Source organism: Furipterus horrens, unplaced genomic scaffold (genome assembly GCF_987537825.1).
Source record: "Furipterus horrens unplaced genomic scaffold, mFurHor1.1.pri manual_scaffold_5, whole genome shotgun sequence".
NCBI lineage: Eukaryota > Metazoa > Chordata > Mammalia > Chiroptera > Furipteridae > Furipterus > Furipterus horrens.
In genome coordinates this window covers 44001369-44019461 of record NW_028327175.1, presented here as the reverse complement: position 1 = coordinate 44019461, position 18093 = coordinate 44001369, and the positions used below count along the sequence as shown (strand labels likewise).

At 39.9% G+C, this 18093-nt stretch overlaps 2 protein-coding genes across 2 annotated transcripts in view; one reads left to right on the top strand and one right to left on the bottom strand.

Annotated features, from left to right (window-relative positions):
• BDP1 (BDP1 general transcription factor IIIB subunit) overlaps positions 1–7817 on the bottom strand; it is a 95042-nt gene extending 87225 nt beyond the window's left edge. Inside the window, exons 1-2 of the mRNA XM_090276365.1 lie at positions 7390–7817; positions 769–1045 (exon numbers count right to left, since the gene is read on the bottom strand). Coding sequence (XP_090132491.1) covers positions 769–1045; positions 7390–7601 — 489 coding nt within the window. The 5' untranslated portion in view covers positions 7602–7817. The remainder of the gene's footprint in view (positions 1–768; positions 1046–7389) is intronic.
• A 2910-nt stretch (positions 7818–10727) lies between these two features.
• On the top strand, positions 10728–14899 carry LOC150008490 (small EDRK-rich factor 1-like). Its single transcript, XM_090278953.1, has 3 exons — positions 10728–10863; positions 11649–11757; positions 14600–14899. Exons 1-3 carry the CDS (start codon positions 10857–10859, stop codon positions 14670–14672), a joined length of 189 nt encoding a protein of 62 aa, XP_090135079.1. The 5' UTR covers positions 10728–10856; the 3' UTR covers positions 14673–14899.
• Positions 14900–18093: the final 3194 nt, after the last annotated feature.

Here is an 18093-nt window from a genome sequence, read left to right as displayed (position 1 = left end):
GCTGACATTTGTCAAGCACTTACTTTTTGCCAGACAATACTCTAAATGAGTTTTACAAGTATTAATACATTTAATCTTCACAATCCTTCAGTTAGGTATACTATTAGTCCTATTTTACAAATAAGAAAATATACATAGAAAGATTAATTAAATTACCTAAAGTCACATAGTCAGTAAGGGGTGAATCTAATATTCAGACCTTAAGTAGCTAACTCTAGAGCTTGCATGCTTCACTGCTGTTACACCGCCCTCTCAAAAAAATAATCAAGATTAAAAAGAACATGGGTGCTACTATATGCGTACATAAAAATTTCCCCCATTTATAATTTCTATATCGTCAATTTAGAAAATATTACATTATTAATTCATCTTTGCTCAACTATACTTGTCTTAAATGAATATAACTCATGTCACTTGGAAATCCTCATAAAAAATATGATTAAAAGTTATACATATGCTTATACATGTATCTCTCTCTGTGTGTTTGTGTGTGTGTGAAACTTCTATTGTGGCTTTCACCAAAAACAAAGATATAGATTAATAAAATACATAAAAATTAGTGTCATGAAAAAAACAGTTCAAGTTCACCGTGCTTCTTAATCATTCTGTTAAGAAAAGGGGATAATAACATAAGGGATGTTATTTGGTTTTGTCCCCCCATAAAAATGCTATAGATGCTTATTTTTTTTTTCCTCCAAATGATGTCTGACTGACACAAAAATAGAAATCCAGAGGGCAGCAGTCAAAATTCTGATTTTTCTCTCTTACCTTCTCTTTTCTTAGTTCTTCTTTTAACATTTCCCTAAGTTTCTGGGCTTTATATATTCGGTATCTGTCTGAGCATGGCTGTTTCTCTTTTGCTGGAATTGGGTTTGGCTGTGGAGCTTCTTGATTAACTGTAGATAAGGGATGAGGCTCTGAAGGAACACTGACACCAGGCTTAACCAGAGTAGGAGTACTTGATATTCGCTTTCTTCTCTGTGAAACAGTAGAGGAAGATTTACTGGGTTCTTCAACATCATTCTTACCATCAGTCTTTTCATCACTGTTGAAATTCGAAAAAGAAAATAAAAAGGGCTTCGTGGATCTTCTTTTAAATATTTTAATTTTAAAAACTAATCTGGTATCCTGGCTGGGTAGCTCAGTTGGTTAAAGCATCATCCCGATATTCCACAGTTACAAGTTCGATAGTCAGGACACATACAGCGAATGCATCAATCAACAGGTGGAACAGCAAATTGATGTCTCTCTCTGCCCCCCTTCCCCCCTTCTCTCTCTCTCTCTCTCTCTCTCTCCCCTTCAATAAAATTAAAGTAAATAATCTAGTAAAAATCCAAAACAGTAGTATCATTAACAAAAATCAATGACTTGAGATGTATGATACTTATGACAGAGATTGCAATAAAAATTTTAGTAAATCATTAGATATGTAAATTCTAATGAAGACTGTTGTAAATCATTTTAATAGACATGTAAATCCTAATGAAGACTGTTGATCATTTTCAAATTTCAAGTCCCTAAGCACATCACAGCACAAAATTTTATGCTCAAGCTAGGTCCCTCAAAAAAAAAAAAAACCTAACTTACAAAAAACACAAAAACTTATTTAGTCTAATCTGAATCACTAAATAACTGAGTTATTGTTTTTTAAGTTAAGCTTATAATTCACACTGACATTCTTCTAACTTGATCTAAATTATTGACATTTTACGTTTATTGTCAACCTGAGATCAGTCAATCCAAACATACATGTCAAACCTCTGAAATATTTGTATCACAGTATTTGAAGATACACATTTAGTTACACTAATGAAACAAAACTGTTTCAAGCAGAAATCATTTGTCTTTTATCAGGCACAACGCTACTTATATAGCTATCAAACATTTCACTCCAAAAAAATGCTCAGTCACACCAAATTAGATACTAGATATAACTCAGATTGGATATTAAGTATCTCAGGAATGACCAGAAAGCAAGGTAAGTCAAAAAGCCAGGGGTGGGAGGAAAGCCGATGTGGCTCAAATGGTTGGGCACCGTCCCACAAACCAAAAGGTTGCCAGTTTGATTCCAGGTCAGGGCACATGCCTGGGTTCCAGCTTTGGTCCCCAGTAGAGGTACATATGGAAGGCAGCCAATCAATGTCTCTCTCTCACATTGATGTTTCTCTCCCTCTCCTTACCCTCCCTTCCCTTCTCTCTAAAAATAAAAAATTATAAAATTAAAAAAGAAGAGAGGGGGTGCAACTCAAGAATTAAAGCAGCATTCGGCCAGCCAAGATGGAGACATAGACAGACATGCTACATCTCCCTCCACAACTAAGAAGGAATACAACTACCTTAAAACCAGAAACAACCAAAAGTTTCAGAAAATCAAATTGCATGGAAGTCCAGCAAACAAAGATATAAAGAAGAAATACTCATCCAGACATGTAGGAAGGGCAGAGCCGGGGTGGAGAGGATGCAGTGTGGTGGCGGCAGCCACAGGCCAGCAGAAAGCGCAGTCACACATTTTAAAGTAAGGAGGGACTCCCAGCTCCTCACAGGACCTCAAAGCTCACAGTCCCAGCATCGGGGAAAATCAAGCCTCATTGCTTCTGACTGTGCAGACCAGTGGGGGTTGGGGCAGAGGAAGAAACTGCTGGTCTCTCAGCAGAGTCCACTTGTTTAAAGGGCCCCCACGGTCCTAGAACGTCTGCAGACCCACCCACTCTGGGAACAACTGCCAGGGCAACAGCTAGAGAGGGGCACCAGTCTGGTGCGGAAGTGGGAGGAGTGCCTGGAGAAGGGGTGAGTGCTCGGCAGGCGGCATTGTTCCCTCTCAGACCCCTCCCCCACATACAGCGCCACAACCTGGTGAAACAGGTTGCCCTGTATTGACGAATCCCTAAGGCTCCTCCCCTTACAACGTAACAGGAGCGACAGCTCTACCTGGGACGTGGAGGCAAACAAACACAGGAGACCGTCAGAATGAGACAGAGAAGTACGGCCCAAAAGGGGAAATGGATCACGGTTCCAGTGGGAGAACAAAGCAACGAGGACATAGCCAACCTAACAGATGAGGAGACAACCTAACAGACCCAGAATTCAAAACACTGGTGATAAAGGTGCTCACAGGCTTGACAGATACGCTTGATTACGGCAAACACATAAGAGGAGAGGTGAAGGCTATGCTAAGTGAAATGACGGAAAATCCACACAAAACCAATGGTGAAGGGAAGGAAACCAGGGTTCAAATCAATGATTTGGAACATAAGGAAGAAAAAAAAACAGTCAACTAGTGCAGAATGAAGGAAGAACTGAAAATAATGAGAAAAACTTCGCAAATTTTGCGAAGGAGATGGACACTCAAGTCCGGGAAGCACGGAGAGTCCCAGGTGAGCTGGACCCAGAGAGGACCACACCAGGACACATTATGACTGAGATGCCAAAGGTGAAAGATAAAGACAGAGTCCTGGAGGCAGCAAGAGAGAGGCACAGAGTTACCTACAGGGGGGTGCCTATAGGACTATCAGCTGATTCCTCAGAGAACACTTTGCAGGCAAGAAGGGCCTGGCAAGCAGTATTCAATGTGATGAAAGGCAACCTGAAACCAGGACTACTTTATCCAGCAAGGCTATCATTTGGAATGGAAGGGCAGATGAAGTGCTTCCCAGACAAGGTAAAGCTAAAGGAGTTCATCATCACCAAGCCATTGTTATATGAAATGTCAAAGGAACTTACTTAAGAAAAAGAAAATGAAAACTATGAACACTAAAATGACAACAAACTCACAACTATCAACAACTGAATCTAAAAAATAAAAACAAAATCCAACTAAGCAAACCAGAATAGGACAGAATCACAGGTATGGGAATCATTTGGAGGGTTATCAGCTGGGAGGGGGGAGGGGGAGAAATGGGGATATGATGCAGCGATTAAAAAGCATAATCGATTAGTACAAAATAGACAGGGGGAAGTTAAGAATAATATAGGAAACGGTGAATCCAAAGAACTTATATGCACGACCCATGGACATGAACTAAGGGGCGTGGGATTGCTGGAGGGAAGGCGGGTACTGGGCGGAGGGTATCAAAGGGGAAAAAATTGGAACTACTATAACAACATAATCAATAAAATATACTAAAAAAAAAGCATTCGACTTTTTTCATATGTTAGTTATACACAAAAGTGGAAAATGCCTAAACCTGTAATACAACCTTTCAAAAACTCTCCTGTTTAAATTCTCGGCCATTATAATTTGATACTTGCACCATATGCATTCCACCTAAGTATGCTGAATGCAATAAGTACAGAACACATACTCCTGGAAAAAAGAGCCCAAAAATAAACCCATGTTTCTATGGTCAATTAATATTTGACAAAGGGGCATGACAAACAATGGAGTAAAAATAGCCTCTTCAATAAATGGTGTTGTAAAACTGGACTGGTACATGCAAAAACATGAAACTAGACCAGCAACTTACACCATACTACAGAAAAAAACCTCAAAATGGATAAAAGAGTCATGACCGTATAAAACATAGGCAGTAAAATTTCAGCCCTGGCTGGTGTGGCTCAGTGGCCTGCTAACCAAAAGGTCACTAGTTTAATTCCTTGTTAGGGCACATGCCTGGGCAGGGTCTCCCATTGGGGGGTTGGGGAAGGCAACTGATCGATGTTTCTCTTCACACATCGTGTTTCTCTCCCTCTCTTTCTCCTTCCCTTCCCCTCTCTCTAAAAATAAATAAAATCTTAAAAATAAATAAATAAAATAAAATTTCAGATATCCCACACAGCAGTATTTTTGCTGATTTATCTCCTAGGGAAAGGAAAATACAGGGAAAAATAAACAAATGGGACTACATCAAATTAAAAAGCTTCTGCACAGCTAAAGAAACCATCATCAAAATAAAAAGGGAAGCATATTTGCCAATGATACATTGTACAAGTGTTTGATCTCCAAAATACATAAAGAACTCATTCGACTCCACACCAGGAAGACAAACAATCCAATTTAAAAATGGATAAAGGACCTAAAGAGACACCTCTCCAAGGAGGACATACAGAGGGGCCATAGGCATGTGAAAGGATGCTCAATATCACTAGCCTTCAGAGATGCAAATTAAAACCACAATGAGATACCACCTCACACCAAACAGAATGCCCATCATCAACAAATTAACAAAGAAGTGCTGGCGAGGATGTGGAGAAAAAGGAACCCTGGTGCACTGCTGGTGGGAATGCAGACTGTTGCAGCCACTGTGGAAAACAGTATGAAATTTCCTCAGAAAACTAAAAATGGAACTGCCTTTTGATCCAGTGATTCCACTGCTAGGATCATATCCAAAGGATCCTGAGACACCAATTCAGAAGAACCTATGCACCCCTACGTTCACAGTAGCACCAAGTGCTGGAAACAGCCTAAGTGCCCATCATTGGATGAGTGGGTCAAAAAACTGTGGTTCATTTATACAATGGAATACTATGCAGCAGAAAGAAAGAAGGCACTCCTACCTTTCACTACAGCACAACAGAAATGGAGACTATGCGAAATAAGCCAGTCGGTGAAAAGACAAATACCACATGATCTCACCTATAAGAGGAACCTAATGAACAAAATAAACTAATGAGCAAAATAGAACCACAGACTGACAGTGACCAGAGGGGAGGGGAGAGGGGAGAAGGGAGAAAGGAAAGGGTTTAGTCAAAGGACTAGTATAAATGTCTCACAGACACGGACAACAGTGTGGGGATTGACTGTGGGAGTGGGGAGTGGGCTGGGCAGAGAAGGGCAAAGGGGAAAAACTGGGACAACTGTAACAGAATAACAATAAAAACTTTTTTAAAAAGAACATATACCCTACAGAATTTTACAACTAATGCAGACCCATAAAAAAGAAAAATACATGATAAAAATGAAGTATACTCCCTAAATGTTAACTCTAAGAATTAAATACCCTCCAGCCTAACTGTCAAGACTATAGACTTTTAGTAATTTATTAAATCATCAATCATCATGCATTATTAATTTAACAATGACTGGTATTTGTATCTCCATTTTTGGATGGAATTTTGGAACAAATTCATTTAAGAAACCTGGAAATTACTAAGTATCATTAAGCTAGAAAATTAATACCCTATACCCAGCAACAGTTCAGGCCAACAGAGTAAGAAGAGCCAAAAAGAAAAGAATAAAATTTTCACCTTCAAGCCAAAGCATAAACAGAATTTATACATCTCACAGTCATTTAATAAGGTTGGTCTTTATTGGTTTCCTCATACACATACTATAGAAACGGAGGCCATTATTAGCCTGACATGTCTTGACTTTGCTCCATCACCTTTATTTTAAACAAAAAACTTTTTGTAAGCCATTATTCTGCCATGTCCTGTGCAAGATAGTTTATATCAGCTATCTTTAATCCCACAATAATTCTCCAAAGCGGGTAATATTACCATTTTATAAATGAGTACTTTTTGCCGGGGCAAAGTCTACTAAATTGTTCAATTCAGTAGAGGAATCCTGAATCCAAATACAGTACAAGACACATGCTTTTCCGTTCAGAAAGCATGGTCACCATGTTAAAGGGACACACCCGCAAATCAAAACAAGTAATCAGACCTTCTTTCCACTAACATAAATCAGCAGAACCAAAATAACACTGGTCTTCATTTAAAAATAAAAGGGCCTTGGCTGGCTACCTCAGTTGGTTGGAGTATCATCCGGATACACCAAGGCTGCTGTTGGATCTCTGGTCAGGGCACACAACAAACAACCAATGAATAAATGGATGAGTGGAACAACAAATCAGCGTTTTTCTCTCTCTCCCTTCCTCCTTCTCTCCCTCTCTTCCTCTAACTTCTCTTTAAAAAATCAATAAAAAAAATTTTTAATAAAAATAAGTGTTTTTAAAATGTAAAGTACTATCCCCACAAAGTACTCCAGAAGAATGAAAACTACAGTAATCTAAATTATGTAATGGCCCTGGTTGGTGTGGCTCAGTTGATTGAGCACCAGCCTGCAAACCAAAAGGTCGCAGGTTCGATTCCTGATCAGGGCACATGCCTGGGTTGGGAGGCCAGGTCCCCAGTTGGGGGAATGTAAAAGGCAACAGATCGATGTTTCTCGCTCTAAAAATAAATAAATAAAATAGTTTTTAAAACAAATAGAAAATAAATTATCTAATTAATAATTAGACGTGTGGCTAATCTTCAAGTTACCCCTGGATTCCTCCCACGACCACTTAAAGACCTGATTCTCTCCCCGATAATCTGTATCATCCGCCTCAATTTTAAGACGTAACGCAAGAGAGGGAGTTACTCTTTCGGTAAAGTTCATCCGCTCAGCTTCCAGCTGACAAGCCCGGAGAGGCGGAGCAGATGAAAATGCTCCCCTCTTCAAGCACTTACCTACTCCTGGGAGCCTCTCCTTGGGGCTCCACTCCCCCGAAATCCGCCAGGGGCACATCTGTGGGCTCCGCTGGCTTTGGGTCACAAGCCGCTGCAGAGTCCGGCGGCCTGGGAGCGTCCTGTACACGCTGGGGATTGGGGGCGGTGGAGCACCTAGCGCCCACACCAGGCCTGACATTAGGCTTCACGCTAAGGCGTGCCCTGCGGAACATGGCGGAGCCACGGGGCCCGGGGAGGCGGCCCTTCGGCCGCTCTCAGCCCCGAGCCCCGGCCGCTGCTCGGAGAGGGGATTGAGAACTATGCCCTTCGCACAAAGTCACAAACCAACCCAGCGGGCAGCTACCGCAGATTCACTCCCCCGCCGCCGCCTCTTCTTCATGACCCTGCTAGAGTAACAGCTAAATTTCCCCCTACACCTTGCTCCCCGCCCTCAGAGGGAGCCTAAATTAACTGCGTCATCAGCGAGCGCTGCGGAATGACGTAAGACGCACAGACCTGGAGCCATGGTAACTGTCAAACTACAGAGTTTGGGTTACCGGTGAACCAGAAATAGAGACGCAAGCCGCTGTGCTCTCCCCTCTCCAGTCTTCCTTAGGAGTTGTTGAAAAGAGGGGAAGGAGGTAGTCAACCACTCAGTCCAAAATTCTACAGGAATTATTAAAATGGCTGGCCGGTTTTGTTTTTAGAGGGTCGTGTAGAGAAGGGCCTGTTCTCCAGCACATGCCCAAGGCTAAGAAATTCTAAAATGAGTAGGACATAGATTAGAAATTCAGGTGTGAAACAACTGATAATAGTTACCTCCTACGAAGGGAATGGGTTTCTAGGAACCATGCGGTGGGAGGAAGAGCGTTCACTCTATGTGTTTGTATACGTTTTAATGTTCAAAAATGATTATAGTTAAAACTTTGTAAATTAATGTCAGTATTCTTAATCTGCTACAGGAGGTAGCAGTAGAACAATAAACAGGCATTCTGGGTAGGAGAGGAAAAAATACAACAAACAAATGAACAAGATAACTTAAGAATGTATTAAACGCTATAAAAATATAAAGGGTAATATGACAGATTAATAGGAGACTGGCTTATTTTAGGTTGGGTGGTTAGACAAGGCCTCTATGATAGAGAAAAACTGGCCAGAGAGGGAGTTAGATCTACAGAGTGTGGGCCTGTTTTTAAACCTGTAATACAAATACCCTGACTTGTGGAAACATAAAGGTCTCATTTTCTTCTTAGAAGGATAAAATGGTTCTACAAGAACATCCTGCTACATTAATAACAAAATGTTAAAGGGATAAGATACTGAACTGATTGAAGAGATTGCAAGTTCATCCAGAGGGAGAAAGAATGACAAGTGCTTTTGACAGTAGGAAGGCAAGGCTGAAATCACAGAAGAAAAAAGAGATTCCTTCAAGACAAAAGAAAATGGAGTTTCATGAGTTCTGTGGGCTCCCTCAAGTACTCTGGAGAGGCAACAGAACCTCTTGATACACCTGAAGAAGCTCAAGAACTTTGACCAACCATCTCAGTCGGTTAGAGCATTGTCCCCATTTGACAAGGTTGCAGATTCAATCCCCTATCAGAACACATACAAGAAGCAACCAATGAATGCATATAACTCTCTGTGTCTCTCGGTCTCTCTGTCTCTCTCCACCTTCTCTCTCTCTCTCTCTCTCTTCCCCCTTCCTCTCTTGCTCTCTCAAATCAATTTTTTAAAAAAGAAGAAGCTCAAAAAATGGACAACGACAACAAAAAACCATGCTGGAGTTGTCTCAAGAATCTTGGAGCCCCTGCCATGACCATATAGCTTTGAACAGCATATTCTGGTATAAACTGAAAACACAAGGCCTTTCCTCAAATGTCCTGTTCCACATAAGAGTCTAGGGTATCCTCACAATCCTGCAGGTAAGAAAGTCAATGATGACTAAGATTTAATTTCCCATTAGTAAAGGGATGAGAACAGGGATTTAATTTTATTATTAAAGTCAAAATATTCATTACACACCCATATTTATGGAGTAAATTCTTGATAGCATCGCAGTAATTTTAAAAGTCTCCAGTTTTTCCTGGCAGACACACCCAACACTTCTCATGTGCATGCTGTACATCACGTGTATCCTTACAACTCAAAAAAATGTATTTTCAGTTGCAAAGAAAAAGCCCAATGAGACTGTAACTTAAGGCCATCTACAGAAACAACTCTACCACTTACCTTTCAATCCCAATTTCTTCCCTCCCTTGCTCATGATGTCTTTATCTCCATAAAGAACCTGGCCAGAAGGTCCTCCTTTTCCCCCTACTCAAGTTATTCCAGAGGTTCTCTAAGTGGGAACAGACACCCGTCCTGTAAACTGTATTGAGGAGGAGGGGTGGCACTTGGAGAGTGGTGAGCAAGCCTCTCAGAGATGAAAAGAATGACAATAATAGCTAACATATTGAATGCTAATTGAGGGTAATTTGGGGGCGTCCGGACTAATTCTACACATTTCTGTTTGGTTTACGGAATAGATGAAGAAAATAAGTACCAACCAAATAACCATCAAGCATTTTTGCGTGTGTGTCTAGCAATGGTAGATTCTCACAGCTTTGACGTGGGTTCCAAGGTTATTCTGCGCTACTCCAATACGTAGTAAGACTGTATCTCCTGCCATCCATCCTCTCCCCATCACACAACCCAAGCACGAAGCCATTAACCTAAAACGCCTAAAGTACTGTCGACCGTGAGAAGAGCGCTGGAATAAAATGAGAAATGAACAGACTTGAGAGTTCGTCTTAAATTTGAATCGCACTTCTACCAGTCCCTGTAGCTGTTAGGTTAGCTTCTGGTGTGAGTCTCAAGTCACTTCTTGAGTAAACTGAACAAAGAAGCCAGCCTACCTTGCAGGGTTGGTGCGAGAATCAGGAAAGAAATTAAGTAAGGACCAAACACTGCCGTTCGCAGTTAACTCTCAATCTACTCTGCCCCGTTCATCCCTTTTCCGCCGCTGCAAGGGGATGAATGAGGGAAGCTAATGTTCTTTGCCATAGTTGGATCTTATAGCATTTATTGTCATTTTTGTCGTTTCCCCAAAATGGAAGCTGGTCAAGCCTCAATGCCAGGTACACGGTGGGGAAAATCCACACACGCCTGTCCCTCTCTCCCTCAGACACAAGACCTGTTTTCGGGACTCTACCCAACTTGCAAGGCAGTAGACGCCGGGGGGTGCGGGTTAATCCCCAGCGCAGAGGCCAGGGCCCGGGTCAGCCCGGCCCCGCCCCGCCAGCCGCGCACGCGCAGGGGCTGGCAGTCGCGCCGGTCGCCTAGGTGCGGCCTCGATGGGCGGGGCGGTGGGCGGGGCCGAGGCGTGGTCCAGCAGAGGGCCGGCACAGGCTCAGCCTTCCAGACCCGTTGGAGAGGACGGCCGCCGAGTGAGCGAGGAAGCTGATGCTTTTCTGAGTCTCTCTCTTCCAAGGCTCGCTCCGCTGGTCCTCATGGCCCGTGAGTGTGCGGACGAGTTGGGAAAGCGGTGGGAGCGTCCGGCTAGGAAGCCAATGAATCACCGAGGCGCGGCTGGCGGGGAGGCGGGGGCTGGCTGGTGAATCCCCAAGGGTCAGATAGGGCGGGGACCCCGTCATCACTCGGCAGAGAGAGGGACGGTTGGCTGCGGTGCAGCCTGAAAGGGTGCCTGCCTCTCAGGTGCGAGTTTACACGGTAAAGAGCACCTCCGCGGAGGTGAGGTGTGTGAAAACCGCAGCCCTGGGAGGGGTCCTGGTTTGGAGGTGGTTTATAGCTGGTACTTAAAATCCTAAGGCCTGATAAAAACTGGGAGCTCCGACTGAGTCTCCCCCCTAGTTCTTTTGTTTGGCCCTCGCAGGTAATGTTTCACAAGCATCTTCATTTGCTTGCTTAGCAGTTGTCTTGTAATGGGCCAACTTGTGCGAAGTGTGATCTTCGTGTACCTTTCTCTCTCCACGCATACCCCGCAAAAGCCGGAACTTATTTTGGAATACTGGCCCATATATGCAGACGATTGGAATGGAATGCCCGGTTTAAGAGATCTGGTATTTACAGCAGTGAACACCTTGATTGTTATAATACTTTTAAGACCCTAAGTATTTACCTTTAAGCTTCCTCCTTGTGGTCAGATCTGGGAACACCACTCAGTATAGTACTCTACTAACTTACCTATTAAAAAGCAAACTTCAAATACATGTAAATAAGAGCCATATAATGGAATTGCTAATTTTGGTTATGGTAAAGAGTATGACTGTTTATCTTTGTAGGTGGAAATCAGCGAGAACTTGCCCGCCAGAAAAACATGAAGAAATCCCAGGAAATTAGCAAGGGAAAAAGAAAAGAGGATAGCTTGACTGCCTCTCAGAGAAAACTAAGGTCAGTGATACTAATAGAATTCTCAAGTCACTGAAGTTTTCATTGTGGAGAATGGGAAGCCTTTTTTAAATTCTTAGTAGAACTAGGCCTAATTTGCAGAAAAGGTAACAGTTGAATATTTATTGTGTGCCAGGCATACTAAAACTATATGAAGTAGTTATCCCAACCCATAGATGAAGAATTAAGGTCTCAAGCTGTAATTTGTTTGGCAGAGAACCTCATGCAACTCCACCACAACCATAAGAACTTCATTTAGCAAAATAATTGAACGTCTTCCAAATGTTCACTGTTAGGTGCCGGGGATACAACTTTTTAAAAAACTTATTTTATTACAGTTGTCCCAGTTTTTTCCCCTTTGCCATCCTCCACCCAGCTCAACCCCACCACCACCCTGCTCCCACTGTCAATCCCCACACTTGTCCATGTCCATGGGTCATTCATACATGTTCTTTGACTAGTCCCTTCCCCTTTTTTCCACCATTATCCTGCTCCTCACTCCCCTCTGGTCACTGCAACATTTTCAAAGCAGGCATTCTATCCAAGCTAGTCTAGATGACAGGTGATTCAATTATAGTGGTAACTGTTCTGAAGGAGACAGAAAGTAAATAATCATAGCTATATTGACTTCTGAAGATCCATTGGGTTGGACAGCCTTGTTATATGACTATGACAAATTATACAAAACTACTACAGGAATACTGTGAGACTGAGCTTAAGTAAAAAAAAAATGCATTCATGTTTCTAAAACAGAAGTTGAATGTTATTCTAAAGTCAGATGTTGTTATCCATGTGGAATTTGGAAGTCAAGTGAATAATTGACTACACATGCGTTACTATGGCTTCTCTGTGGTCTTCAAACCTGGCTGCACATTAGAACCATCTGGGGAACCTTGAAGCCTGCTCAGTCTACCGTGCCCTACCCCCAGTCCTGATTTCATTGCTCTGAGGTTAGGCATTACAGGGTGCTCTAGCCCTGGCCAGTGTGGCTTAGTTGGTTATAGCATTGTCCCATAGACTCAGGTTCAATTCCCAGTCAGGGCACATGCCTAAGTTGCGAGTTGGTCTTGTTGGGGCATGTGTGAGAGGCAACCAACTATGCTTCTCTCTTGTATCTATGTTTCCCTCTCTCCCTTCTCCTCTCTCTAGGGTCAGTGAGCATGTCCTCAGGTGAGAATTAATAAATAAATAAAAAATAAAAGGTGCTCTAGGTAAATGTTATTGCACCATAGTTAAACCTAACTTTTAAAAAGCTCCCCAGGTGATTCTCATGTACAGCCAGAGTTAAGAATCATTGTTTAATGAGATTGAAGCCTTTAAATATCACTTTGTGCTTCCTTTCTATGACATTTATTATTAAAATAAGTTTTGCCTTGCACTTCTGTTTACTCACATTAAAATAAAAGTGAAAGTGGTACAAATCAAGTGACCCTGAAATAGTATTTTTATTGGAAACCCTAGTCTGGCTTGGCTCAGTAACAGCCACTGTTTAATGAATTCCCACATCTTTTAAAACTCTGTGCTGGGTGTTCTATATAGTTTCTGTAAACATCACAGCTCTGAAAAGTGGTATTGGGTTCAATGCATGGAACAGGAAACAGGCTCTGAATTCAGTAATAATACCAAGGTCATACAGCAAACACAGCAAAGCTTGGATTCAAACAGAAAACTATCACTGTTCTTTAATATGATACCTCATTTCTTTGTAGCTGTCTTGTTTTTCCTGCCTTCTCATTCCTTGTTTTTGCTATTGGCGATGCAGAAATGTCTTACTGCCACGAACAGAGCTACTTATCCTGAATTAAAATATAATACTAAATCTATGCAATACCAAGATAGAAAAGAGCCTGGACTTTGAAATTGAACAAAGCTTGGTTTTTATGTCATTTGGGACAAATTATTTAGCTCTAAGCCTTTAACTTTTTTCCTTTAAAAAAATGTTTTATCTGAAATGTTAATCTAGATAGAGCCAATAAAGTGCCTGGCATACATTAGGTGTTGAATACAGAGCCATTAATATTTTTTTAATACGGGCTTGTTGAAACATCTAGCCCAAGTAGTCTGGTTGTAGTTCACACTTAATATGGCATGTGGAGTTCAGCCAGACACACAAAGGGTTAAGAAAATGCCCTGAATATCCTGCTTTTCTTTAGTGTAATCCATTTTTAATCACTAGCTATTAAGCTTTTTGGCTTATAAGAAACTGAATTGCTGCATAACATCTATGTTCTAATCCTAGGTACCAGATAGGATATCTAGGAGACTTTTTTTTTTTTTTAATTGCTTTTTAGAGACAGAGAGAGAGACACCAATTTGTTGTTCCCACTTATTTATGCATTTATTGGTTGCTTCTTGTATGTGCCCTGACCAGGGTTTGAACCACAACCCTAGTGTATCAGGACGCTCCAACCGAGCTACCCAGCCAGGGCTCTAGGAAACTTCTTAAAAGCTCCTTTTAACCAGGAAAAATTTTAGAATGAATTAACTTTGTTGGCAAGAATAATTACCTTTATTTCTGCATATAGCTAGCTAATGTCAGATGCTTTTATATATATTCATACCTATTCCTCAGAACAAAGCTGATATGTATTGCTCTAATTTTGAAAGGCCTTGAGGTTATTTGCCCAAGGTCATAATAGTAGAGATAGGATTCAAAATAAAATCTGACTTCTAAGCCTTTCCATTCTTTGCCTTCTCATTCTATCTCCATCCATGAAAATGTAAAGACATGTTTACATCTTCTTTTAAATTGTCTTCTAATATACTGAAAAGGTTATATATAGAAAACAAGGGACAACATAATCAGCTTTTCTGTGACAGCTTACAGCCTTTTCTCCTGTTATAGGGACTCTGAGATCATGCAACAAAAGCAGAAAGCAGCTAATGAGAAGAAGTTAATGCAGACAAGAGAAAAATGATGCTGACAATTTGGAAAACCTGGGTGCTATTGCCAACTAGGTGTATGATAAGCTCTGTAATCAAGATTTTGCAGAGTGAAGAGTCATTACATATTTATAACATAGCCTTATAAAAACTATTTTAAACTTTACCTTTCACCCTGACTTGGGTGATGTTTCAGAACCATTCTTCAAAGAATATAACACTAACCATTGCTGGGGGGAGGGGGACATAAGGGGACTAAATGGTAATGGGGAAAAAAATTCAATAAAGATTATATCAAAAATAAAACACTATGCATGTTATATATTGGTGAACATTCTTTTGTTTTGTCTTTTTGTTTTGATTTTTAAAGATTTTACTTATTTACTTTAAAGAGAGGGGAAAGGAGAGAGAAAGAATGGGAGAGAAACATCAGTGTGTGGCTGCCTCTCATGTACCCCCCACTGGGGACCTGGCCCACAACCCAGGCATGTGCCCTGACTGAGAATCGAACCTGCGACCTTTGGGTTCACAGGCCAGCACTCAATCCACTGAGCCACACCAGCCAGGGCTGAACATTATTTTTTTTTATCAGCACTGAGCATATATATAATTAATTAAAGAGGTAATATGATCAGATAATACGATTTCTAACATAAATCTAGGATCTTAAACTTTGTAGGTAGCTCTTTGAAATGAATTTTATAATAGAATTTAAGATGCCTTTATCTAATTTGGCTTTGTAACAAACTGGTTTCCTTGAAGAATTTACAATAGACAGTACAAATGACCAACCTGGAATAGCAACTAAATGACCATAAACTGAATAAGGTCTCAGTATGTTTTACTAGCTTTAACATTTTTTGGAATAAGTGCTTTTTTTCATTTTTTTTGTTTTTTTTTTTAAGTTTTATTGATATTTAGAGAGACAAACATTGATTTATTGTTCCACTTACTTATGGATTCATTGGTTGATTCTTGTATGTGTCCTGACTGAGGATCAAACCCACCACCTTGCTATATTGGGATGATTCTCTAGCCAACTGAGCTACCCGGACAGGGCTGTAAGTTCTTTTTTTAAAAATACTTCGTTTTTTAGAACAATTAGTTTTACAACAAAATTGAGATTTCTCATATATCCCCTGCATAGCCTCCCCCACTATGAACATACCCCACCAGAGTGGTACATTTGTTATAATTGATGATCCTACATTGATACATGGTTTACATTAGGATTCACTCTGTGTTGTAAGAGAGCCATTTCTTAGTCACAAGTTCAAAAACTTGTGACTTAATAATGGTTCTAAATTTGAAAATAGCCTAAAGAAACTAAGGTTTGAGACACTTTCCTGAAATATGCACGATTGCAAAGAGAATAAAAATACCATTCTAAGTGTCTAATACTGAATGAGGCACACATGAAATTTTTTAGCCTGACTTTTTATCTTCATATTAGCACCTATTTTCAGTTAAAGCTTTGTTCTATTTCTTAAGTTAACTTCAGTCTTCAAAACATTATATCATGGTAGTCACAAGGGCAAAAGAATTACAATAGCTTAGGTTACATTCTAATAAAAGGGATAATGAAGTCTGATTGCACCACAAAGATTCTTTATGGGTCTGGTTTCTGTAACTCTATCTCTAGGATTTCTACACAGATAAGCCTTGAGTACAAAGAACTTTTTATGCTTTAAGTCATATCCTTTATTTGCTTTTTAAAAAAGATTTTATGTATTCTTAGATGGGAAGAGAGGGAGAAAAAAAAAGGGAGAGAAACATTGATCAGTTGCTTCTCGAACACGCTCTGATGGGGGGACCATCCCACAGCCCAGGCTTGTGCCCTGACCCTGAATAGAACTTTTCATTCTGTGGGATTATGCCCAACCAATTGAGCTACACAGGTCAGGGCTATTTGTTTTTTTCATGAATAATTTTCATGTTTAAAATATCACATGTAGTGGAATAATGTTGGACTTTTTAAAATTTAATTCTTATAAATCTAGGGAAAACTACATTTCCAAAAGAACATGAATATTAAGATAAAGATCTCTGGGTTGTAATTAATCAGTAAGATATACACAAACTGAATGTTATTAATTTTTACAGTATTAAATAAATTCATTGTTATGATAGAGGGTTTTATTTTTAACTTCAACATTACCAGATATTTCCTCCAGACAAAAAAAGAAAAAAAATTTCGTGTAATTGATGAAATATATTGACACTTTAGTTTCTTTTCATGTAGCATATTTAAGCAAGAAAACTAAAATAGCTAAACTTCTAAAGAGGGAAACAATACAGGTGAATAATTGTAAGAAGTCAGTAAAGTTAATTGATGTACCACTTTTTGATATTTGACTTGTTGCCAAAGCAAGATAAAATCATTTAGATAAAGTAGTACCAACTTTACAGTGTAATTGTAATTGTACAAATACCAAAATCCATGGTACACTTGATAGACATTAAGAATACTATGTTACATCATCTTTAACAGGAGGTAGTGCATTATTATTAGCAATCTTCGTAAGTCCTGCTGACAATAAGAGGGAGCAGCTGCTACTGCCCATGATGATATACTGAGGTCTGTTTCATTAGTTACTTGATTCCTTTTGAATGCCTTTTCTTTTAGTGGCAGTGTAAGGAATTGTTACCCACTTATCAAACTACACTGTTTTTGAAATTTTGGCTGAGAGAATATTGATTGCTGCCATCGTTTTCCTAACTTTTAAAAAATATATTTTGCTCTTTTTCTGCATATGTTAAAGGTGGGAAGAGTTTTCCAATTCCAGAAAGTGGCAATCTATTTTTATATTATATTTTCAAGGTCTATCTTGTATAGATAGCTTTTCTGTTAAAGGCAGATGTACTACTGCTGTTAGTTTTGAGTCTACAATGTTTCAAAACTACTAAACTTTAAAAAGCATATCCCCCACAATGTATATATATATCAAATCATCACCTTAAATATATTCAATTTTTGTCAATCATACCTCAATATTACTGAGGGAAAAACATATCCCTAAAGTGAAAACCTACTGTAAAATTGACTTTGACAAACAGCTTATTAGATTTGCACATTTTACCATCTGTGTCATGGTTTAACAGGGATATCAACTAAGCAGGGAGTATGTCAACTTCTTTAGGTAAATTCCTAATTGTCTTTGGTGATGAATATCTATAAACAGCAAAATTCAATTAAAAATTAAATTATTTTTATGATTATCAATCACAGTTTTCCTTTAGATCAAGACTAAATAACAACATTTATTAAACTGCCTCCTACAGCTTCATCTGCTAAAGTCCTTGCTATATAGTAATCATGTACTGAAATATGTTGTCCTTCCAGATGGCCAAGTCATGAAAATGTCACTGAGACAGAATGACTACAAGTTGATCAAATGCACTTCCCTATGAATTCCAGAAAGAATTAAAACTTCCTACAGGCTTTTCCTTCAATTT